At 32.1% G+C, this 26601-nt stretch overlaps 1 protein-coding gene across 2 annotated transcripts in view; it reads left to right on the forward strand.

Moving 5' to 3' along the window:
• Window positions 1–26601, forward strand: part of LOC148271522 (uncharacterized) — a 256041-nt gene that overhangs the window by 188861 nt on the left and 40579 nt on the right. For both annotated transcript variants that reach the window (XM_088241288.1, XM_088241289.1), the window contains one exon: window positions 6736–6981. In XM_088241288.1, coding sequence (XP_088097414.1) covers window positions 6736–6981 — 246 coding nt within the window. The remainder of the gene's footprint in view (window positions 1–6735; window positions 6982–26601) is intronic.

Here is a 26601-nt window from a genome sequence, read left to right on the forward strand (position 1 = left end):
TGCCTAAGATTATATTAATTATGTATGTTTTTTTTATGCAAATACTGGGAAAAATAATTAATAAAATATTTTAGTTTATGTGAACAATATGCTACATCGTAATGTAAGGAAAACAAGTAATAAATATTTTTATACATATCTTTTTATATAATAACAAAAGTTGGGGAAACATTAAAACTTCAAATCTTTAAAAAATTAAAGAAATCACCCTTTGAACTTGAGTTAAATAATTACACTTTTGACAGAATACGTGCAACTGACTTTTTATTTTAAATTTTATTGAAAATTTTTGTCCAGGTGGCGATTTTCAAAAATAAATTATAAGGACTAGTACTCGTATGTAAACAATATAATTGGCGGCCTCCGTGGTGTAGTGGTCAAGACGCTTGACTCACGCATGGAAGGTTCCGGGTTCGATTCCCGGTGAGAACACAAAAAATAAAAATGTGATTTTTCTCAAGCCTGGGTGTTCTGTGATGTAATTCACCACAGTTATTGGGCCTCTTGGCCTGTTGTGGTGCAAAAATAAATAAATAATAAACTAGTCGCTGAGTAATAAACATGTTTGAAATCTCTTTTATACCCCGATCATCAGTATGTATCCGATTGTCTACATTGGGCATTGTGAAGTTTAATATTTTCAACATTATTTCTGAGTTGTTTTTCCGAATCTCGATGGTTTTTATCTTTGTTGAGTTACATAATAAAATGTAAAAATTTATATAAATGGCGTATTTTAAAATAATCTATTATATTATTTTAATATTTTCACTGAGCTATTATTTCGCGATTCCAAATACTGTTTTAAACTAAATTGAATGCGGGCGGTGTTATAATAAAAATGAACCATAAACAATTTATTGTCATTGTCGACTAAAGTCTGTCTGCCCACGAAACAGACGAAAAGATTAATATCCTGCTAAATTGTTTATTGTCTATTGTTGTTTCTTGGTGAATTTATCGCCGCGAGACATCACCAACTTATTTCCAAAGAGAATGTGAATAAAAATATTGTTCAACAATGTTTGATTATGTCCAAATGCTTGCAGACTGGCTGGATTTCCTCCCTAGGGAGTTGTTCATATTTAAATTTATTTCAACAGAAAGGGAAAAAGTTTTCGAGAAGAAATTTGGAAGTCTAGGCATTTACAGGGCTTATGACCTGTCATTGGCTGGTTTAAGTGATGAATGAAGTGATGAATCTCACCCACGTGATAAAGGTTTCAGCTCTTTCACTTCACAAAAGTCAACAGATGGAAGAGTTGAGGAAATGCGGATGTTCAAACATGGGCAGAATGGTGAATGTTACACAGTGTGTAAAGTGGCCACTTAAACCAGCCAATGACAGGTCATAAGCCCTGTAAATGCCTAGACTTCCAAATTTCTTCTCGAAAACTTTTTCCCTCTCTGTTGAAATAAATTTAAATATGAACAACTCCCTAGGGAGGAAATCCAGCCAGTCTGCAAGCATTTGGACATAATCAAACATTGTTGAATTACTACCTGGTAAAAGAAGAAGTACAAAAATTGGAAAATTGTTTCCAGGCGTTGCCTAGTAGGTGATTTGGTTCAGCCGGATGACAGAATAATATTTACATAAAGGTATGGTAATAATAATAATATAGTAACAAGTGTACATAAAACTTAAATAAGATAGCAAGCAAGTATATAATACAAAGAAATTAAAGCAATTCATAATAAAAGTTAATATTAAACATTTGCATATAGTAAGAAAGAAATATCTGAGGAAAAAGAAGAACTTAAAACTAAATTTCACCTTCCACGTACCTCTCAAGTAGTAGTTTTTTAAATGAATATAGTCATTTTTGGCATTCTATAGGACTTCGGTAGCCTGTTGTACTCACTACAAGCGAGGTACAGCAGAGACCTTAGACCATACCTTGTCGTGCGTGATCCAGGTACGTGAATATTTTGACTCTGTCGCGTATTATGCTGGTGGACGTCACGATTGAAGGTATAGCCAATATTAATGAGAGTCTTTATTTACACCTTGAAGCACCGTTTTTGCAATCTCATAATACGGTATGACCAAAAATAGGAGAGTGTCAGTAAGTTTGTAAATGTCTTTGACATGCGTTTCCATTGGTATACCCGTATATATTTCTTTCTTATTTTTATATGGTAAACATTATTTAAAATAAATTTTATTGAACCGTATTCAAGCAGAGTTCGAATAATACACTTTGCGATTTAATGATTAACGTTATTTTTATAATATAATACTTTACTTTCGAGGATTCGGCTCTTCGGGCGTTGTGTTATCAGCCCTACAAGCCTACAAAAATTTTTAATCGGTATTAAAATCAATATTCATGAATCTTGGCGCTATATGAGTTTTTTAATGATTTTTTTGTATGTTAATTTCATAAAAGGTGCATGTTTTTTTAAAATTCTATACATATCTACTTTTACAATGTTATCACTGTAACTCTCCAAAAAAGAGACTTACTCTTGTGCTTGGAGAGTGACTTACACTGTTGTAGTTGTTTATTGTTTGTTATAAGAGTTTATATAATTTTAAATACGAGGATACGAGAAAAAACACAAAACAATCATACTAATTAAAATTTAATGTAGTTTTTACACGTGTTCAAAAAGTTTCTTTAGATTTTCTTTTAATTTATTTATTGATATATTATTTTTAATAGTTTTTAGTTCATTGGGAAGATTATTATATTTTTTTACACCTTTAAAGACAAAATTATTTTGACCATGACTTGTGTGGAATTTAGGAATTTTAATATTATGTTGGTATCTGAGTGACTTATTCATCTCAAATTCGTTTATTTTTTCTTTTTTATATATTTGTATAATATAATTTATTTTATTCAGAGTGTCTGTATGAACCTAAAATATTTTAAATAGACTTTCCGTATTGAATGTTGAGGGTTTCATAATAATATATATATATATTTTAAAGGAACAACCCGCTAAGCCTCTATTTTGAGGCTTGTCAGCAGGTGGGATAGAGGGGATATGGAATGAGGTAGTTAAAAATACACCACAACACCCAGACCAATTGAGAAGAAAATCTTTCTTGGATTCTTTTCTTGCAACTGTCAGGAATCGAACCCGCGACGCCAGTTTCACAGTCGGCAGTCTTACCAACTGCGGCACGGCGCCTGACTGAATATATACTACATATGTTTTTAAGGATACAACTTAATTACTTTCGCTATGTAAATAATAATAAAATTTAATGGTATCTACAAATATATTTTCCAAGTCTTAAAATTTTTGGCATTGTACATTTAAAGGGATTGAAGAATATTCTAGGGGCATTTAAAATTATTTTTCCATTCGGATATTATATTTTGACGAAAATGACCCTGATTTAGCGTTGATACCACGATAATAGGGCTCAAATTCCTGTCCGCGAGTATAAGGGACAGACGTAATCAATCAATTCTAGAGTAAAACAAGTTATTTTATTTTGATTGATTATTACGACCATAAGGCTTTTTACATATAAATGGAATAGAACATAGGTACACGAAGAACACACAATTCAAGAAATACTGTATAAAAAAATAATTTCGTGTAGTATTTAGAAATATAGTATGGATAAATAAAAAGGAGCAGAGTATGCTGTCTTTCTTCTTCTTCTTCGGCCTTATGTCCTCAATTGCTGGGTATAGGCCTCTTCTATATTCTTCCATTCAGTCGGTTGCTGCTTGCAGCCAATTTTTACCCCCCACAGCAGCTATGTCGTCGGACCATCTTTTTTTAGGTCCTCCGACGCCTTGCTGATTTTCCCATGGTCTCAATCTTAAATTTTTATGGGTCCGTCTTGTGGGGTCTTGTTTCGCAACGTGTCCTGCCCATTGCCACTTCAGTCTTGCTACGCGATCCATGATATCCGCTATTCTGGTTCGGTTCCTAATTTTTTTCATTTCGTCCACCGTCCGGGGGGGGGGGAAGTTCGGAAAGAAAAAATAACATCTACATTGCGGCATACATCACAAGAACTCTAAGACTCGAATACGTTCAAATAAAATTGGAACATGAATTTAAAAATATAAAAAAGGACGTGCTAGGCATATGTGAGACGCGACAGAGAGGAGAAGAAGCAGTAACCTTACCATCTGGTCACCTATATAGAAATAACATAGACACCTCAATAGGAGGAGTACCAATCTTTATAAAGCAAAATCTGAAAAGTCGGGTTACAAAAATGAATAGCACATCTCACAGAGTTATCTACGTGTTAATTAAACTAAATAAAAAAATTACTACACAAATCATCCATGCATATGCTCTTACAAGCACCTATGATGAACAAATAAAATTTAAAGAAATGGAACGTACAGAAATACAATATAAAATTGTATTATATTATAATATGATATTAAGTTTGTTAAAGAATATTTTTTGGTTGATAGAAAAAATAAAATCCGATTTACGTGCGGTTTTAAGAGAAATATAGATCTTTGCACCGTGTGTGTTCGTAGCTATTAAAATCTTCAATCGAATATGTTAAAAAAAAGTTTGGAGCATAAATGTTTTATTCATCGATCTATCAGGGTTAAATTTGAGGAGAATGCATTTGCAAAAAAATGGAAAGATGTTGTTTTTTTGTGTATAAAAAAAGTTTATATTTGATTTTTTTTTATTTCAATCAGATTCTTTCCTTTAATTCCTTATAATTTCTACCCATTTATTAATTTTTATTAGATTTTTGGTAAGACTAAAATAATATTAAATTCAATACATTTAAAAAAATCGTATTCCTACATAAGTACACTCCTTTGTTGGTGAGACGACCGGAGTTTGACGTCTGCAAAAAGAATGACATATTTATAAACATATTTATTTTATGTTTTGGAATTCAACCATAAACAAGCACCTACTTAAATTCAATATTTTTTAATATCAACAATTTTTTGTTTTGGAATTTAATCACAAACAAGTACCTAGATGAAAAGTATTTTTCCAATATAATAGCAGGCAAGCCAACGTTCGGGCAGGACAACGTCTGTCGGGTCCGCTAGTATTCATATATATACTAACGGTACACATACACTGTCATAATATTTATTTGTTTTAACAGTTTTGTCAAAAAAATAATATCAATTTGGGTAACAAAACCCAATTTCTCATCCAATAATAAAATTTAAGTTAGGCAGACATTGAAATATTAACATCATGAGAAATGTGCAGATTGCAAACTTTTTTCTTTTACCGAATAAGAATTATTATTACTGTTTTATTAACAATAACAAATAATTGGGTACAAGCAATACCCTCATAGACACACAAAACAAAATATAACTAGGCTAGTAGACCGTAGCATGCGAGTTACAAAAATCACAATAAATCAAACAAATGAAGCAAAAAATATACGAAATAGAAGTATTAACAAAAAAACTTGAAAAACAAAAGGCGGGTAGATACAAAAAATGATTCGTGACACTTAAAATTTAATTGTTATGTCTATCAAAAGCCATATTAAGGAAAAAAAATTAAGTGGATTTTTTCTAAAGAAATAGTCCATGGCGACTGCTACGAGACATTGAATTTTCTTATTTTTTATTTATCATTATCCTGGTAAATTTTTATACGCTGGCGCGTGCGCTATACCTACACATACGCATTGTGTAGTATCCGTGAATAAGCCCATGGTATGACATCGCACGGCATACGCATTATGAAAATAATATCTGTCTCTCTCGCGCTCAGACGCGCTTACGAGCGTGACATAAACCACTATTGCTTTGTTAGTTGCTAATGATATGATAATGAAATAGGATGCTTCTGCGTTCGTCTGAAATTCGCTGTGATTCTTAATAGTAAAAATGTAATAGTTTGTACGAGTATTAAATTATGGATTAAAAACACCGGTTTATAAATATGTAGGTATTTCAATAAATCAAATCATGAATAGGTCGATTATGTAGTGATGGCGCTTTCGCAAAACTTACACAAAAACATTTTTAATGTACAGAATACTGATTTTTAAAATCTTGATGTTATAAAAAATGTCTTTTGGATTAGAGTGAAACAAAACCATTACTTAAGAAAATGTGATATATTTACGAGTATTTATTTTTAAACAAGCATGTTTGTGTTCATCATAATAATAATTAGTTGAGTGTAATTAAAATGCACAGTACAAATTATATCGGAAAAAAAATGTATGCACACTTATTAAAAAACAATAAATCTTGTTATTTATATACTTAAAACAATCTACACAACTTCGCATTTAAGTTTTAGAGTAATTGAGTATAAAAAAAAACATTTTTTAAAATTGATATTGCCCCTTGTTCTTGGAAGGACTTTAATTGGGAAAATGCAATAATGAAACAAAGTATTTTAGTAAATTAATATTACATTTTCTTAACCAACTGTATTTTTTTTCATTTACACCTCCCTCTAATCCAATACCAAATTTTAAAAAAAGATAGCACATTTGGTTAAAATTTAAAACAACTTTTTTGAAAATCAATATCACATAGATTTTAAATGCGTTAGTGTGAGTTTCCTAAACGCGCCAGCTTAAGTTTAACCACCAGTAGGTGCTGCTGGGTTTGCCCATGCTGGGATGGTGGACGATTATGTTATAATTTTTATTTTCTAATATAATGTGTATGCCTTTACTTTCTATTATGTTGTATGCAAACTCAACACAGAGCTTTTAGTTTCATAGAGTTTGGGATACGTTACCATTTTATAAAATATATGTAAATAAATAAATAAACGTTTCTTTTTCAGTTGGAGTTTTCTCTAAGGACGACGCCATTGTTGCTCCCTACAACACCACTTTCCAAGAGTCCCAAGCCAGGAGCTTGGATGGAACTATCAAAACTGGAGGAATATTTGGGGCAGGAGATACCAACGATCTGGGACACGGAGTCGATGCTGAAGAGGAAAAAGAGAATGACAAATATCCTTATACTCCTGGGCCACCAAACATTCCAATCGGACCACCTCCTACAACAGATAGCAGCCTAATGCACGGTGAGTTTTTTATTGATAACCGTACAACGATCGTATCTAGCGCATTTTTATTTTATATATTTATTTATGTTTTATTTAATTAGTTCATAACATTTTAAGAACTAATATAAACTTTTAATAATATTACAAATTTCTCAATAACATATTTTTTCAAATTAATTTTAAATATTTCAATTTTTTCCATTTCCTTTATTTCTTCAGGTAACTCATTGTACAGCTTCAATCCCTTGTACAATGAGTTTTGAGATTCTGTTGTTTTCCTCATTAGTAATCTCATCTTTTTTTACCCCTTGTTTCACATGTATGACATTGTTGGTTAAAATTTATTATTGTAAAAACAATAAACGTATCATAAAATATTTTATTCATCCGCTTAATTATTTTATGTATTAAAATTGCCACATTATATTTCATTTGTTGCTTTATTGATGGCAAGCCAATTTCTTTGTGCATTCGTTCCACATTATAATAGATATTTTTTTGGAGTATAATCCTCATTGCCTTATTTTAAAGAATTTGTATATTTTGAATTTCTCCTTTATGTAACGAATAAACATTTAATTTCAAGGATACTTGGGATCCTTGTAACTAAAGTAAATAAATTAAAATATACATATAAAATTATTATTGGAACAGGTTTAAGGCACATCAACTAGATAATGTTAGGAAAAAAAATAGTACAAAAATCCAAATTTTCAAGCAGAAATTATGGATAACATGCGCATAACTGTCACAGTAATAAACAAAAAAGAGCGAGCATAATTATTTGCTTGCGATTCTAGAAATTTCTTCTCTAATTAAACATGATCCACTTTTTTGATTACACATATCGGACGTGTCTGAGGAACAATGAGACAATGGTGTCAAGGTGTGAGGTCTGTCATTAGCGAACCAAATATATTTCTCGCCGATACGAACGAAAATTTAGTACCTGCATGCATAACTGTTAAAAACAATTTTCTGTCATCAATGGAAATTAATGAACACAATACAAAAATGAAACAGACAAAATCGTGAATAAACCATTAGAGAAGGAATTTTTAACAAGTATTTGTTCTGCCGAGCGTTCACGTTGGCCTAAAGGTATTCCTGGCTGCCCGGTATAACCTTGAATGTACGAATAATAGAAGTGAGAGTTCTGGAAGTTAGTGTTAAATAAAATGTAAAGAAACAAATCGTTTTTCGATTGGTTTGTTAGAACAAAAAAATCATATTTCATTTATAAAATAATCTGATCATTTTTTTTTTAAATTCCATAGATTTTGTAACCAACATTGAGAATTTAAGCAAAGGAGAGTATTATGAAAGTTAAGCTTTTTATGTTTAGTTTTAACTTATCACTAGAAAATATCTTAGACGAAAGGAGTAACATATTATATTTATGCACTGGCCGTGTTCAGTTTTAGAGATGGTCGGTAAAAGACGCAAGTTTAGTCATTTTTAAATGAAGCAAACTGGAATACCTCGCCCACATTATGCGAGGAAGTAAATATATATTCCTTCATTTCACACTGTTTGGAAAATCGAATGGAAAGTAGGCAGGAGTATAAGCCGAAATAAACTTTCATTGATGAGGAATATTTGTGGATAGAACAGAGAAATGTTGAAGATATTCCGCACAGCGTCCGGGACCGAGAACGGTACTCGGATCCAGTAGAAGTGCTGGTTGTCAACGCCTGATCTCAGATGATGAACTTATTGGCTGTTTTTTTGTATTTTTTTAAAGGAATCACCCGCTAAGCCTCTATTTTGAGGCGTGTCAGCAGGTGGGATAGAGGGGATATGAAAGGAGGTAACGAAAAATACGCCACAACACCCAGACCAATTGAGAAAAAATCTTTCTTGGACTAATAGAAAAAACGTCTTAACTTTCTGATACCATTTTTCCTCTCCACTCCCGAGATTTGGCTTCCTCCAGTGCTACCGTGCTATCTATCGGCTCCTGTCACTGGTCATCCATATGACCCTATTTCAGTCTTCTTCAACACATTCTAACCATCTCTTCCTTGGTGCCCTACCGTCGGGCATATTTTCCACGTGTCTCACACATCGCGGCCTTTGCGACTTAAAGAAGCGTAAATATGCATGTTTCATTACCAAGTAAATTTTATGCTGTTCTCTGCTGAATCATATATTTCTGCATATTTCCATAGATTTACGATCAATTATTCAAATTTTTTATTTTTATTTATTTACTTAAGTTAGTTAATATTACATTGTATATTAACTAATATGTTTACAATTATAACAAATACTTATTAAATATTTCTTACATAACTACATTATTACAATAAACATAACTTTTTTTTTTGAAATCCGTAAGTTTTCTTTCATTCTTCATACTTTCAGGCATCTCATCATACAGTTTTAACCCTTTATACATTAAGCTATTTTGTGATTTTGTTCTTTTCTTAAGTGGTAGTCTTATCCTATTTCTATTTCTTGTCCTATATTTATGTACATTTCTATTTAATATAATTTCACTTATAAAATACTTTGGCATGAGATTATTAAACACTTTATATATAAATACAAATACATTATACAATAGTCTTTTCTTTATTCCTATCCAGTTCAATTGTTTTCTCATTTATTCAACACTATTATATTTGCTTTTTTTCAGTATAATTCTCATTGCTCTATTTTGTAGTATTTCAAACTGGTTTATGTCTCCCTCGTTAGCTAAATATAATATAGTAGAGCAATAGTTCCAATGAGGGGCAATTATTGTTTTGTATATAAGTTCTGCACTCTTTTTGTTTATTTTTTTTCGAATTCTTCCTAGGAAGAAAATCTTTTTTGAAATTTTCTTATGTATATATTCAAAGTGTATTTCAAATTTAAAACATACATTTTGAGTACTTTTTTTGTTTCGATCCCTGGGATTGGTTTCCAGTTAACAATCGAATCTGTTTCTACATTCAATTTGATCTTTAGCGTGTCTTTTTAACTGGCCGTGGTGTGAAGTTTTTTTTTTTATTATTTATTTACAATTTTAAAAAACCCGTTAGGGTTACATTAGAAATTTAATATTTTCTAGTTATTTTATGTCTCGTCTAGTCTAGTTAGTTTAGTCATCATGTGCTTTTTCAGATTGATTTTAAATTTGTCTCCAGTAAAAGTTTTCAAGTAGTAAGGTAGTTCGTTGTAGTGTTTAAGTCCATTATGTAGTATTTTTGACTGTCCTGTGTTTGTCTTTGCTTTTTCAATATGATAGTGTTGTTGTTGTCTGGTGTTATATTTGTGTATGTCAGCATTTTTGACTAATATTATGTCGTCGTTTTGTATGTTTCCCAGTGTTATTTTGTGCACAATTTTTAAGGTCTCAATTTTAGTCAAGTAGTTTATGTCAAACTGGTGTGTTTTTTTGTACAGTTCAGTCGTAGAAGTCAGGTAGGGTAAGTTGTATGTTAGTTTAAGAATTTTATTTTGTTGTCTTTGTATTCTTGTTATGTCTGTCTTGTTACCAGTTCCCCAGAAAGCGATCATGTAACTCAATTTACTTTTGACATAGGCTTCGTACATCATATTTTTTTTCCTTTCTTGGTATAGTTAATACTTCCCTTATTTGGTACTCCATATTTGACCTTAATTAGCTTATCTGTAACTGAATTTTGTATTGCTGTTGTCTGATCATATCTAATTTTCAATAAATCCATATTTAATCAGTGACCTTGAGTTTACTGTAGTCTTGCATATATCTTCTTTGCACCTGACAATTACTTAGTCAAATTAAACGAAATATCGTAGTGTGTACATATCTTAAAGAGGTATTAAGCACGAATCTCAGACATTTAGAAACTCGGTTCTAAATTTATTACTGTCACAATATTCGTTTTAAAGAAGATACGAATCTTGGCAACTGTATTAACTTTCGCTTTCAATGGAATTCGCGTGACCTTTTCATATAAATTAAACGATTTCCAATGATTACAGAAAATCAACTTATTCACATACAAGCGTTTCAAAACGTCAAGTAACATTTTTAAGAATAACTTTATTAGGCATTCGTATTTATTTCAAAGGAGATAGAATTTTTTTTCGTGAAGGAACGTCTAGGAATTCACAGGCCTTGTTTTGTTTAATCATAGATCCAAAAGCTGTGTATCTCGATTATTTTTATTACATGTGAGATAAGGTGGTCAGTTTAACCTTCCCCTCACTAAACATCCAAAAATTACACATGATCCGAACGGGGAGGCTAAACGACCCCAGCACCTACTTGTATATGGCATCAGGAGAATAAAACGTTGGAAGTGTTTATGACCGTGCAATAATTTATTCATGTTTTCGCGAACACATATTTTACTCCTTCGTGTATTTTATTCATTTTTGTTAGTTTGCCGAATGCTTGTGTACATAAAGTCAAATTGACCCTTGTATTATTTACGTCTTTTTTTGTTTTATAAAAAAAAAACATCTATTTAAAAATTTAAAAACAAAAACCGGAAAATACTTCATTCTATTAATTTCACGATTACAAAAAATATAAGGCAAATACCTTTAATAATACTTGAGTTACCGAATTAAAAAAAGTCTATGGGGGATTCAAATCCCCCTTTTCGGTCCGGAAAGGTTAATGCTTGAGTTGTCAGTCCAGGGAGCATATTCTTAATACTCAACGTGTTATCCATTCGGCATGATTCGGAACCACTTGGACGGTCGTTATTAACTAGCACAAATATTCAATTTTGTGACGCCACAAAATCACCCCTGAGTAGCGCCTACTAACATCACTCAACATAAACATTCGCGTTTTCATTGTAGTAACTCGCTTTGCCGACACATTCCGAATGAATAACGCATTGGGTATTTATAAATCGGTGTCTAAGAACAATGAAGTATTGCAGTGTAGAACTTATTTCAAACCAATGTTTCATGTTTATCATGCCAGGAATCGAACCCAGGACCTCAAGCGTGGTAGGCGAAAGTGCCAACTCCTATACTACGAGGTAAAAAAACCTCAACTCGATTTTATTTTTCTCGAACAAAACCAGGGTTCTGTGGCCTTATTATATAACTTCAATAATTCGTTTCGTAAATTCATTCGTATCGTATGAGAAGGAACGAAAGCGAAATACAATTTCGATTGCGTTAACGTTAGATGGATAAATGAAGAACGAACGAACTTAAGAAACGAAATTGTGACAAAATAAGCCTGCTGATTCTACTTCTCGAATACAGAATACATCAATGAAAAAATAACGAATTAAAAAAATTGAAGTAAGGGCCTAAGAATATATTATTTTTTAAATTTGTTGCAACAGAGAGGAAAAGCATTTTTGAGAAGGGTATATGGAAGTCTAGGCATTTGCAGGGCTTATAACCTGTCATTGGCTGGTTTAAGTGGCCACTTACTCACTGTGTAACATTCACCATTCTGCCTATGTTTGAACATCGACATTTCCTCAACTCTTCCATCTGTTGACTTGTGTGAAGTAAAAGAGCTGAAATCTTTATCATGTGGGTGAGATTTATCCGGCTGAACCAATCCACCTACTAGGCAACGCCTGAAAAAAAAATCAATTTTTATACTTCGTTTTTTAACAGGTAAAACAAAGACAGCATCGATTGTTTTACCTACCACGACGCAGAACCGACCTGCCAATGGTTACGCCGGTTGGTAGAGCAATCTTGCCACTTGATGTCAACATATTTCACGACAGTGGGCCTTCCCTTAGGAAAGCTTTTTCTAACTTTAAATTTTCTTTTTACATTTTATTATTTATTTATTAGTGTATACACGGCACAAATGCCTTTTACAAACATAATCATAAATACAATTAACATACAGTGTTCTATTACAAAATTATGAAATAATATAATAACAATATTTCCATACATATTACACAGTTGTTTTATAAATATTCTATATAATAACTTTGGGATTTTAATACTTAACATACTTAGGTAGAAAAATAATAAAAATAAAGATAACGCGTTATATTCGAAATAGCAAAAATCATAAATCATTGATTTGTTGGTATTGTTGCAATGTATATTGAATGCCCTAGGAATAATACTAACTGTCTCCTGATAAGGGCTCAGGGGTTCTCAACCGTTTTTAAAAATAAAATATAAAAAGAAACAAAATAATAAACCTTTTAAAAAATTAAATATTATTTTATTTTTTTTAAATACCTGTGTAAAAACTTTAATTTTAAAAACTAAAAAAACAAATATCAAGTCGTACATTTATAAATATATTTGTCATTTTTTTATTTAAATATTAATTTTTCTTTTTTTTATAAATGAACATAAATACTTAAACATTAGTCAAAAGTCTAAACTATTTCTTTAATAGCAAGTTTAAACTTCATTTGGCTATTGTGAAAAATGTCAATACAACTGGTCTGGTTCCCTAGACTGTGCAATCTTGAAATAGGTGAATTCATAGAATAATTAGTATATTATTTTATTGACGAAACTATCTACTATAATTTGTGATCTATTATTGTATTAAGAATGAATTGCGTTTGCGAATGTTCTAAATATCTTAATAAAATAAATGAAATAATATCTTTGATCTATGCCCGATTTTTCAACGCTACAGCGCTGTGACATTAAGCTGTAGGCGACTGGCGTATATTTTATTTTGTCCGGTAGATCTCTTCTGCGGAATTTCAGTACCGACATGGATTCTAGCCGGCCCAGCCACATAGTGCATAGTCAGAGAATGTTGAGTAATACAGACTTACAAACTAGTTTGTCTCACATTCACTTTTAGTCGAGCCGAGTGGCGCACCGGAGCATAGACCCATTCATTAGATCTTGTACGTGAAATAACTCCATATCAAACGGATAAGTTGCAATGCTTGGCACTACCAATGCAGCGATTAACTTGAATTAGTTCAATTGCAAAAATGTTTTTAAAAAAACACTTTACGAGACAAACATTGCGAATGAGACTTGAATGATCGGATGCTGCGCCATATGTTTGGTTATAACAATATCTGTACCTTAGACGCCTTAGAGCGGTGGTGGCCAAACCGTGGCGCATTGAACAATCACAGGTGGCGCATTGCATTCTTGTGGCCATTATTTTAAAATAGACGCCATGACGTAGATTAATTAATTGAATTACGTGATTGAGGTACCGTAAAACGGGGTTAAATTGCATCACTTTTTAATAACTTTTCAGCTATAATGATTTTTTTCATCGAGGAGATGAGTAGGTTTTTGACAATAAATGTCATGGTTATATAATATATTTCCTTTACTTTTTTGTGGTTATAAGTATATTTTGTAGTTTCATATACAAGCTATAATTTTTTGAAAAATGATGCAAAGTAAGCCCTAGGGCGGGGTGACATTGCATCACTTTTTTTTCCTTCAGTATCTTAATAGATTCCACATGGACATGGAAATATTAATATTAATATTTTTTGGTAAATTTAGTAAGAAATACTGGTATTATCAAATACATGACAAAATTCAACATACGAAACCACTTTACTCACCTTAGAATGATACACACTGTTGAAGATGTGATAAGAATTACCTATAAAAATTATTCATAAAAACTGCACAACCAACCCAAACCGCTAATCGCTCAGTACTAAAGTACCATATTGAATGGAAAATAACCTTAGGTAAGAGTGAAAAGTGACATCCATTGAATATTTGGAAAAACAATGAGTTATTGGTAGTAGCAATGACAACAGGTGTCTCTAAAAACTTTTTTTTTTGATGCAATGTTACCCTTGATGGTGCAATTTAACCCCGTTTTACGGTATTCGTTTTACTCTCATAAGCGAAGCAGTTCCTATTCTTATCTCTATTGTACAACCCCAAACGTGAACGTAAAAAGTTCGAGATGTCTAGCGCATCTGACCTTGTATGTGAAAAAATTGGCGCATGGCATACAAAATGCTGGCCACCACTGGCTCAAAAGATAAAAGACGGGAGTCCACTTTTTGCTGTTTTGATGTTAACATTTCTGCATATTTAAACATGTAGAAATTATCGCAATAAGCTATTTTATATGTGAATAAAACACCCAAGTCCACTAAATATTATGAAATATATTGTGTATATAACCACTTACCGACTTTTCTATGTCTACCGGTTTCGAGGCGTACCCGTCTCTTCGTCAGAACACCTATACAACCAACTTGCAAAACCCACTAGGCACCTTCACCATAATTGTTGCACCAAAATTAAAAACCAATACGACATCCAGTTAAAAAAGCACATGCACTGATTAGGACAAACATGCGCTGATTAAATTATAAAAGTTAGTAATTGAACAATTACAAAACTTAACAATTAAAAAATCGAAGCGATCATAATACGATACATTTATTTGTCAAATTTTTTTTTTAACTTTAGTTTGATAAAAAAAAAAATATTTTAAAAACTACTGACTCTTCTCATTGTCTTAAAAGTACCGTCAAAGTATCTTCATCGACAGAATTTAATTAAACATGTCAAAAAAAAAAAAAAACATACCAATATTTACAATTTTGTACAGAAAATTATATTTTGCTTTATTTATTTACGGACATTGTCCGTGTATACAATTTAAAAGGTTTAAATATTACAATAAAAGAATAGTTTGAAACATTTTTTAAAAAGAAAAGAAGCATTGACAAACACAAGGGACATCGAGACAAGATCTTGACTATTTATTTAGTGCTCGTTTAAATCGTTGTAAACTTAAACCAAAAAAGTCCAGATCTTATCTTGAGTTAATAATACGACAAAGACGGGTCATTAAGGCCATAGTTTGTTCTATGCTGATCGATGAACAGTACTTAATTGTTTCTCAATCTACGAGTCGGAATATTGAATTTTACTTGTCCCAGTAACGATGGAACATCGATTATACCATTTAGTATGCCGAACATATATATGGAGTCAATATTAGTTCTACGTCAATACGTCAACATTAGTTCTCTATAGACAAATGAAGATAACTCTGTTAACTCCCGATTGTGGTCAGCGCCCTGGTTCGTGAAAATTTGTTCAAATATTCTTTTTAATATTTTAGTCATTTGAAAGTTAAGAAATCAAGCATCTCGCGTCGCGTCAGCGCAAACCTTTTGTTCCATAATGGCTTCTTTAACGGTCCAAGGATGTTGACTTCAGACGCTCAGAGTGATATTTTGTTCTCTAATCGACAGAGCACGACTGCACCTCACCTCGTGGGTGTAACCAGTTATGCAGGACTTATGACGTCATCTACCGGATCTACATATTTAAAAACTTTAGGACCTGACGAAAATAAAAGAATAACCACAAACTACAGTTTTTTATCACTGTACTAGTAAATTTAGCTACAACTTTCAATTTATTAAATATCCGTATGGTAAAGTCTGTAGTATCTACGGTATGCATTCGGCGGGTTCAAAGGTTTTATTGGTCATATTGCAAAAAGCGTTGTTTATAACAGGAAATGTTCCAGGCAAAAAAAGGCAGAGTTCGGTCACTTACTCGTTGGTGTGATCAGGTTAGGGAGATGACCGGCGGAGATCTTCATTCGGCGGTGTGTGGTGCGGAGAACAGAGAAGATCGGAGACGTTTTGTGCTCACCACGGATCCCAACATAGATCACGACACTCGAAGTAGAAGAAAATATGAATAGTTGATACGTACTTAATACAAAGCAAAGAAAATAATGCAGAAAAAAAACAAGAGAAACGAATTTTTATACATAAGACAACAATTCACAAACAAACAAACAAACCATAACGCCGTTTCCCCGTAGGGGTAGGCAGAGAGGATAGAACGCCATAACGCTCTGTCTCGGCATACAGACCTCGCTTCCTCTACATTCATACATCTTCTCATGCACGCACGTCGATTATTCCTACTTTTGACATGTCCATATTCAAGTATTTGATGCACTTGATCGTGCCATGTCTTTCTCGGTCTTCCTCGATTTCTGCATCCATCAACATTTGCGTCGTAGATCCTTTTAGCCGTGCAATCGCTGTCCATTCGCTCTACATGGCCAAACCAACGCAGCACCCCTTTCTTGATTCTGTCGATAATGCATGTCTCAGCCTTACACACTTCACGGATCTCGACATTTGTGCACCTATTATACATCGTTTTACCACACATTCGCCTGAGGGGTCGCATTTCGAGTGCATTCAACCTACTTTCATACATACATACATTAGAGTTGGCACTAGAACTCCGCTGTGAACTGCTAGTTTAGCCTCCTGCGATAAACATTGTTTGCCAAAACAGATTTCAGTGCACTGTTCACCCAGTTCCCGGCACTCACCCTCCTTTCAATATCATTCTCGGCCTTTCCGTCCCTAGTAAACATACTTTCCAGATACACAAATGCTTCAACCTGATTTAGAATATCTCCGTTCACACTGATCTCACATTTAGTTATATTTTCATCCCTTTCAAAAACCATCACTTTTGATTTATCAACATTCATAAGCAAATTGCTTTTCTTGCATACATCGTAGACTTTTTTTACCAAGAATTGCAGGTCTTCTTTGCTGCTAGCAAGAAGCACGGCATCATCCAGATTAAACAACCTTTAAATCAATAATTCTTGTCCACCCTGTCAGGAATCAAACCCAGGACCTCAAGAATGACAGGCGAACACGCCAAACACCGCACAATGAGGCGGACTTATCTCCACTTGATTTTCAACAATTTTATTTTTTTTATTTGGAAAAACAACAGAAAATTTATAAACAATTAATATTATCTTTATATATCGTGGGTACACTGACAAAAAACGTTAACTCTTAAATATCTATTATGAGAATTCAAGCATTTAAGTTTTTTTCCAATTTTACTCTTTTATATGTTATTTAAATATAATAAGATGTTAAGTGTTTATTTAAGAACATGTTTTTAATTTTTCCGTTACTTTATTTTAAATTAAGTTATTTAAAGCTTTTAGCCTGATAAAATGCGCGGTATACGACTTAACCTTCAATTCATTTTTAAAACTACAGATATATGAAATTTTATATCACTCAGTGTATTTTGCCAGTTTGTAGAGCGTTAAAACTTTACAAAACCGCTTCATTAAGTCAAATCCGCATATTTTCGAGTAAGCGTTTTTTGCCAGTATACCCATGATATATAATTCCTCCGTACGTGTGATGTCACTGAACTCCTCCTAAACGGCTTAACTGATTTACGTGCGGTTTTCAGGGAAATATAGATCTTTGCGCTGTGCGTGTTCGTAGGTATTAAAATCTTCAATCTAATATGTAAAAAAGAAGTAAGCAGCATTAATGTTTTATTCGTCGATCTACCAGGGTTGCATTGGAGCAGAATGCATTTATAAAAAAATGGAATGATATTTACGTGCATAATATCTTTATATATATAATTCTTCTGTACGTGTGATGACACCGTACTCCTCCCAAACGGCTTAACCGCTTTACGTGCGGTTTTCAGAGAAATATAGATCTTTGAGCCGTGCGTGTTCGTAGCTACTAAAATCTTCAATCGAAAATGTAAAAAAAATGTTAGGAGCATAAATGTTTTATTCATCGATTTACCAGGGTTGCATTTGAGGATAATGCATTTGCAAAAAAATGGAAATATGTTGTTTTATTGTGTATAAAAAAGTTTTTTTTTGAATGTTTACAAACAGCCTTTGTTTTTTGTGGATTTTAATCAGATCCTTTCCTTAAATTCCTTAGTTTCTATCCATTTATTTCTTTTTACTGGATTTTTGGTAATACTAAAACAATATTAAATTCAATACATTTAAAAAAATCGTATTCCTACAAAAGTTCACCCCTAGGTTAGTGAAATGACTGGAATTTGACTTTGCAAAAATATTGTTATATTTGAAAAAAATATTTGTTTTATGTTTTAAAAAATATTATTTCATTTAAATGTCAATTAAAAAAAACATGTGTTTAGCAGATAAGTTTTAAAAAGTAATCTTATTCGTGTTAGCTTTATAGAAGTTTTCTTTTTAAGTATACATATATCGTTTGAAAAATGTTAATAATTAGTATATGTTTTAATAATAATTAGATAAAAGTAGATAGGACATTCATTTATTATGTTTGTACTATTTAAAGACAAAATAAAAATAAATTTTTAAAAAATAAATAAATAAATTTAAAAAAAGAATTCAATTATAAACATGTACGTAGGTTTCTTCTTATAAATTAATGACAAGTATTTTTCCAAGGTAATAGCAGGCAAGCCAACGTTCGTGCAGGACAACGTATGTCGACTTGTCGAGCCCGCTAGTTATAATATAATGTATGAGTCCTATTAATGTTTTAACAGATAAAAAATATGTACGAGCATATAAAAATATTTTGAAATATCATACAAGAGAGTTTAATGAAATAATAATGATTTCGTTCCCAAAGCGTTAGGAGGGGTGAAAAGGATACGAAAAGTTAGGATAAAATTGGAAAAGGGAATAAGGAGGAGTCAAGATACGCTGCGATTGGTGTACCAATGCAGTGCCCTATGTATCATTAGGTGTGAAAAGGGAATGATGATATTTTTTTACCGCATATTTATCAAAATGTTTTTTTAATATTTTAGATGTATTCATTAGAGTAAGTTATCAGATGGCAATAAAAACATACATTATTTTTTCCATATACTGTATTTTTACTTGAAAAAGCAGTAGTGACGTCACGGGCGCAGTAATTTCCATATTACAGAACTTTAAAAAATCATGGCGAAGAGAATACGATTCATAAACGTTTTTTTGGTTTAGTTTGATGGTCTCTCAAATAACTACTCAAATTCCTCATTGCAAATATTTTTGTAAAACAAGTTAAATTCCTAAATCAGTATTTCCAAAATTAACATGCTTTTTTTTTCAATTACAAAACGAAAACTCTTTAGTCGCCCCTCGTGCGTCACGCCCTAAACGCATTCCACTGCACATAATAAGTAGAACAATAAAAATGCGTACAATAAAATTGCTCCGGCATAACAAAACACGAATTGTATATTGTATGGCCTATTATGCGATATGGTCTCATTTTACTTTCGTTAGAAGAAATGTCGAGGGACGCACCAATAATTCTTTTCGTGGAATGAATTAACTAATTTGCAATTCAGATCCGAAAATCTTGCAACCGTCGTAATATCTGTTGTCATTCTGAAATAATTATGTTCTTGTTTTATTTTTATTGGAAAAACATAATATCTGATGATTTAACATAAGTTTATTTTTCATTTATACGGGTCCGGGCGGAGTTGAGAATACATTTGTGGGTAAAATAGAACCAGAACCTAGAAAAGAATTTTTAACTTGATGGCTACTAAAAAGAAAATTGAGTTGAGACGAATCCGCATCGTAATGTAGTGGTTTGCATGTTCGCCAACCATGCTGAATCTAGGATCTAGGATCAATTGATGGTACCGTGGACAATCATGATGGTTTTAAAGGTAGATTTACACTTTGAAATTTCATTGTTCTGAGACTAGCACCTAAAGCGTAGGACTAATAAACTTAACTTATATGTAAGAAAAAATATTCAGATACGCTACAATCAGAGATATAGTAGATACCAATGCAGTGCCCTATCCACCACTGAGTGCAAACATGGAAATTATGATTCATGAACACATATTTATATCATATAGGTGTTCAAACACAGACATAATGGTGAATGTTACACAGTGTGTAAAGTGGCCACTTAAACTAGCCAACGACAGGTCATAAGCCCTGTAAATGTATAGACTTCACCAGTTATTTATTTTTATTTTATTTATTTATTTTATTTTATTTTACAATACGCCCAAGAGGCATTTACAAAAAATATATAGGTAAGACATAGTAAGTAATAATTTTGAAAATAAACAACACTTTTTTTATACATGTAGAAGCAAAAAAGCATGCTGCAATGCAAAATAAAAGGTAAAACTTTGTATAATAAAAAAGAAACAAATATAAATGTATATAAGAAAAATGTTAGAATTAAAAAGCAAATTGTAAATAACTTAAGAATTTTAAAAAAAATGTTATTATAAAATTAATGTTAAAAACAAATAATAAAAATTAGTTTACAGTAAGTAAATATAAGATAGTAAAAAACATATGGTTTACAAAAATATTTGATAAATTAATTTCAGAAAGAGATAAGATAATTATAATACACATAAAAAACAGAGAAAACACTTATGGAGTACCCCTGAGAGTTTCCCACTTCTCAACCTTTTAATCTGTTGATTTTTGTGAAATAAAAGCCACTATGCACCATTTGGTGCGGAAAGGGAATGTGATGATGATGAAGTTGAATCAAAAATATTTAGAGCTTGTTCAAATGTTTGTAGACAAGACTGGATCTCTCCCTTGGAAATTATTTAAATTGTTATTTATCGCAACAGAGAGGGAAAACATTTTTGAGAAGAATGTAAGTCTTGTCAATGTCATCGATGATCAACATCGATGTCTTTAACGTGAGTCTTGTAAATTTTAAATTTCAATGTATATGTTCCATATCAAATATGACTTAATATTCTGTTCATATTGTATTTTATAACATTATGTACCTAGCTGCTTTAAATATTTAAATTCATTTCTTTAGTTTATTTAAAAATAAAAAATTGAAAAATATTAATAGATATATAATTTTTTTTTAAACCTACTTAACTTCTAAACACAATTCTATATTTTATCACTTTATATTGTATTTTTTTTAAATTTATGTTGTTTATATACTCATCTTCTTTTTCTTATACCAACTTTACTTCTAAACACCATTCTATCTTTTGTTGCTTTATATTGTATTTTTTAAATTTAATGTTGTTTATATACTCATATATTAAATAACTTTCATGTCTTAAGGGCGTGAAATTTTTTTTTAATTTTTTTTTTTAATGTATGACAGGGTTACGAATGATAAAATCAGGCGAAAGTGTAAATCTGAGTCAAGTATAATTGATAATTTTTTAAATTTTTTTTTTATGTATGACAGGGTTACGAATGATAAAATCAGGCGAGAGTGTAAATCTGAGTCAAGTATATTTGATAATATTAAGAAAGGGTCTCTGAGATGGTTTGGTCACGTAGAACGAATGGACGACGAAAGAATGGTAAAACAAGTATATATATGGTGAAAATGAACGGCAACGTGAGACGAGGACGACCAAGGAAGACGTGGCATGATCAGATAAACCAAAATCTTAAGTCTGGTCATGTCAAAAGCAGACAGAACCGAAGGGCAAGTGTGACAAGATGTATGAATGTGGAAGAAGCTAGGATTGTATGCCAAGATAGACGTGTGTGGCGGTCCATTCTCTCTGCCTACCCCTACGGGGAAATGGCGTGATGGTAGTAGTAGTAGTAGTAGATGTTAGTCTTTACTGGGCTCATGATCTGTCCTTAGCTGGTAATGTTACACAATGTGTAGAGGGCTACTTAAACCAGCCAATGTAAATGGATAGGCCTTTAAATTGCCCCCTCAAAAATGTTTTTCCTCTCGTTCGCAATATTAAAAATATCTACGTATATATTTTATTGCCTATTTGAATAATTATTTTTATTATGAAGATGATTTTTTTGCGTTTCATGATTGCGTGACTGAGTAACGTAATATTCTACGTGAGCAATATAATTAAGTAGTTAGTAACTTGTAATTACAGAAGAGTTCAACGTAATGTAAGAACCTAGGCTCCACAAATAATCAAATTTATTACATATGCAGACGTATTCTACCTGAAAGAAAAAAGTGCCTTTAAAAATGATTTTATCTCAGGGTTTTCGCCATAATAAATGGTACCAATTTGAAACATACGGATCTTCTGAACCTTTCAAATCGTTTATGGAATTAACGGCACCTCGCCGCAAAATTTTACCGCTTTGTGTCACGCGGTTAAAGGTTGTTTACACGCGGACAATACAATATTGTTTTGTCCCCAGACTCAACCGTTGTCCACGTGTAAACAGAAAAGGACAAAACATTGTCTCGAGACATTGCCACTGAGATAGACGGCGGGCTATCTCCGCTGAATAATGATGACTCCCATCACCGCCCGTGGCTGCCAGTGGTCGCATTGTCCTCGTGCAAACACCCATGGACAAGACCGTGTGCAAATAGCGATTTCCTCGACGTGAACGTGTCGCTCCCACACATTTTTTTCGCCGAAAATGAAGAAAAAAAAAATATTATTACTTAGTTCGTTCTTTTATAATTCCAATACATCTTGGTATAAAATAAATAGTATTTATCGTGAACTCGCTCATAATAAGCGCCGTTGTTAATTCATTTTTGCAGCGCTCTTGTGTAAACTGCGGCTGAATTTTTATATCGTCAAGACAATCTTGTCATATCTATTGTATTGTCCAGATGTAAAAGGCTCTTTTAGCGACCTCCGTTATGTAGTGGTTAAGATGCTTAGCTCACATACGAAAGGTTCTGGGATTGATTCCCGGCTATAAAACGAAAATTAAATGTGGGTTTTCTCAAGCGTGGGTGTTCTGTGGCGTAATTCAGCCTTGTAATTGGACGTCCGGGGATGATATTCCAAACGCTCTCGCGTCCGTATGAAAATATTTTATCTCGCGTATTCACATACAAAATATGCGGGATAAAAGTGTTTTCTACGACCGCGAGTGTTGTGAAAAAAAAAGTCAGTGGTGTTTTGATGCAAAATCATTCAAGGAGTCTGAAATAATTTTTAATACTCCCCTTCGTCGCATTTGACATTTTTTTTAATGTTATTTATTATTATAATTGTTTTGTCTTATTTACAATATGCATAAGAGGTAAAACAGATTTTTAAAAAAAGGATAATTACATAGCAATGAAATACATATTAACAGTAAAAAAAAATCTTACAAAAGCATGGCCCATTCGTGGGTAAACAAGAAATGTTTATAAATTTATTGCTCCTATAATAAATAAACAGGTGTAATATTTTTATGTAATATAAGAAAGAGAAAAGAAAATATTCTGTAAAATATTAAAATAAACTTTTTTATTTTATAGTAATTAACCCCAGATTCATAAACGATATTTAGGGTTACATTGTTCATAAACATATGTCTCTGATACACCTTCCTTTTAAGGTCACATAATTTAATAATTGAGGGAGATATTGATAAAAATCTACATAGATTAATTAAAAAAAATATATTTGGAATGAAAACATAAAAAAACAATTTAAAAAATTAATCAGAGCATTCTAGGTTACAAATTACCACGCCGCGCGCTGTGACAGATTTATTTCTTGAGGGTGTATGAGACACGTGTGTTTATGAATCAAGGGTTAAAAAAAAAAACTACGAAATAACATTAAAATATTCAACAGGGATGGAGAATACCTTAAATATGGGAATATGGAAGTCAAGGCATTTACAGGGCTTATGACCTGTCATTGGCTGGTTTAAGTGGCCACTTTACACACTGTGTAACATTCACCATTTTGCCTATGTTTGAACATCCATATTTCTTCAATTCTTCCATCTGTTGATTTGAGTGAAGTCAAATAGCTGAAACCTTTATTGTTGTGAAGAGATTCATCTGACTGAATTATTTCACATACTAGGCAACGCCTGAAAACAATTCTTCAATTTTTAAACTTCTTCTTGGACCAGTTGGTTTCATTACAATATTTGAGTTTGTCTAATTTTTTAAAGTTTGTATAATTTGTTAATCTTAATGACCCCCGAGGGGGTGAAATCCAGTCTTTTGTCTATGAACATTTGGACAAACTCAAATATTGTAATTAAAATATTCCTTATTTTTAAAGGGCAACAAAATATATCATAGAAAAAAGAGTTAGTATCTTTAGTTTGAATCCAGGAAAGTGCGAATTTTTTAAAACAATGAAAATTTTGAATGTTTGGGATCAATGAAATATAATCAGTAAAAAGAGATTTTAAAAAATTTGGGCCTATAAAATATGCATGTCTCTGTGATAGCCTCGTTTTACAATGTGGTATTTTTAGCACACGATTCCTTCTTTGACTTATTCTATTTGAATTACTTGTTAATACATTTTGGTTCTTAAATAAATAATTTTAACATAAATGACTACATTATTTAACAACAACAAATGCAACACAAGAGCACATCAAAATTCTCCATTAGGAAGAGAATTTATTCCTTTTTTTTAAATATGAAAAGATGTATATTTTGGACTTGTTCAACCCCAGTCTTATTGATAATGAGAACAAGGTTTTTTTTAATTTAAATTAAATATACTACGATAACATATACTCCACATGCCAAATACCACATTCCACATACAACATTCCACAAACCACACTCCAAACACACACAAAAATGACAACAGAAACATAAATCACGTCATCTGTTTTCTCATTACATCTTGTTGTCCACGTTAGAAATTTGTATTGTATATTGTGTTGTGTACGTATGTTATTGGTTGTGTGTTAGGTTTATGTATTTTGAACGAAAATTATACTCTATGTTTACAATATAAGTAAATAAGTTTGTAATTTAGTCAAATACAGTTTTTTTTTAGAATTGTGGATCACACTTTATATTTTGTACTTTGTACCTTCTTATAATGTCAATAGATTAAAAATGTCCAAATCAAGTGCTTTAATTCCTTAGTATCAATTGATTGAGGCTGCAGGTATAAATTGTTTGAAGCTGTCGTGTCGGTATCGAATGCTAAAAACCATCAGCATCAATGAGGAAAATAGGTGCGAAGGTTTTCACGGTCACTGTTATCAATATGTTTCTTTTTTTGGGTGATACCGTGTGTGTTGGATTTGTTCCGACGTTTCGGATACCATTGCAGGAGCCATCTTCAGGATAAACTGAGCCAAAAAAGAAACATTTTGATTAATGAGGAACTTCAGCCCTACGGGAAATTAGATACAAAAAACTTTTTCTTGCCCGCGGTAAAAATTAGAGTATTAAATTGTTTCTCTAAAATAAACGAAAAAAATAATAAAAACGCACTACTTCGAACGACGTCACTAGTTCAAATGATTCAACAAATGATAAGAGAGCTGTGAAAAATATCCAGTTTACTTACCGTCAACGGACCAATCCGCAGAACTGACCGATAATAAGTGGAAGGAAATCTCAGACGTCACATGCGGAGTAATTTCAGAAATACGAAACTTTAAACATTCATAGCGCTGATAATACTTCGGAGTCTTTTCCTTGGATGCGGACATCGAACTATCCAGCAATCTTTTTTGTGGTCTTCCAGGGAGTCTGCTGCCAACTAGTATTGCGCCCAACACTATATTTTCCACTCTTTCTGAATCTGCTCTCTCCAGAAATGTCTCTTTGATCTTTCTCATCACACAGCATCTTCGGCGTCGCAAATCCTTCTTATTTCGTAGTTTACTTTGTCTCGAATTGTCGTTCCCGCAATTGGTCAGAGAGTTTTCATTTCACCAGTTCTTAAGGAGCCTTTTTGTTCTAGTGGTATCAGAAAATTTTGGGATTAGTTTAATCGTCTATTAACAAATAAAACAATGTAAAAAAAACCACTGACCTCTCATTGAGGCTGTAGGTAACATTTGCTTAAAGCTGTCGTGTTGGTTACAAATACTTGATTCTGTCAGTATCACTTGCTGCAACTGTCTATGTGAATCAATGATAAACAGTCGAAATAATTGTTTGAAGCTGTCAGCATCTGTCGATATTTATTCCGTGACGTTGTCGAATAAATTGCTTAAACTGCCGCATTATGAAATAAATTATTAATGTTTGATAC

Source organism: Micrasema longulum, unplaced genomic scaffold (assembly GCF_059751315.1).
Source record: "Micrasema longulum isolate JH-2025_06_02 unplaced genomic scaffold, ASM5975131v1 h1tg002825l, whole genome shotgun sequence".
Classification (NCBI taxonomy): Eukaryota; Metazoa; Arthropoda; class Insecta; order Trichoptera; family Brachycentridae; genus Micrasema; species Micrasema longulum.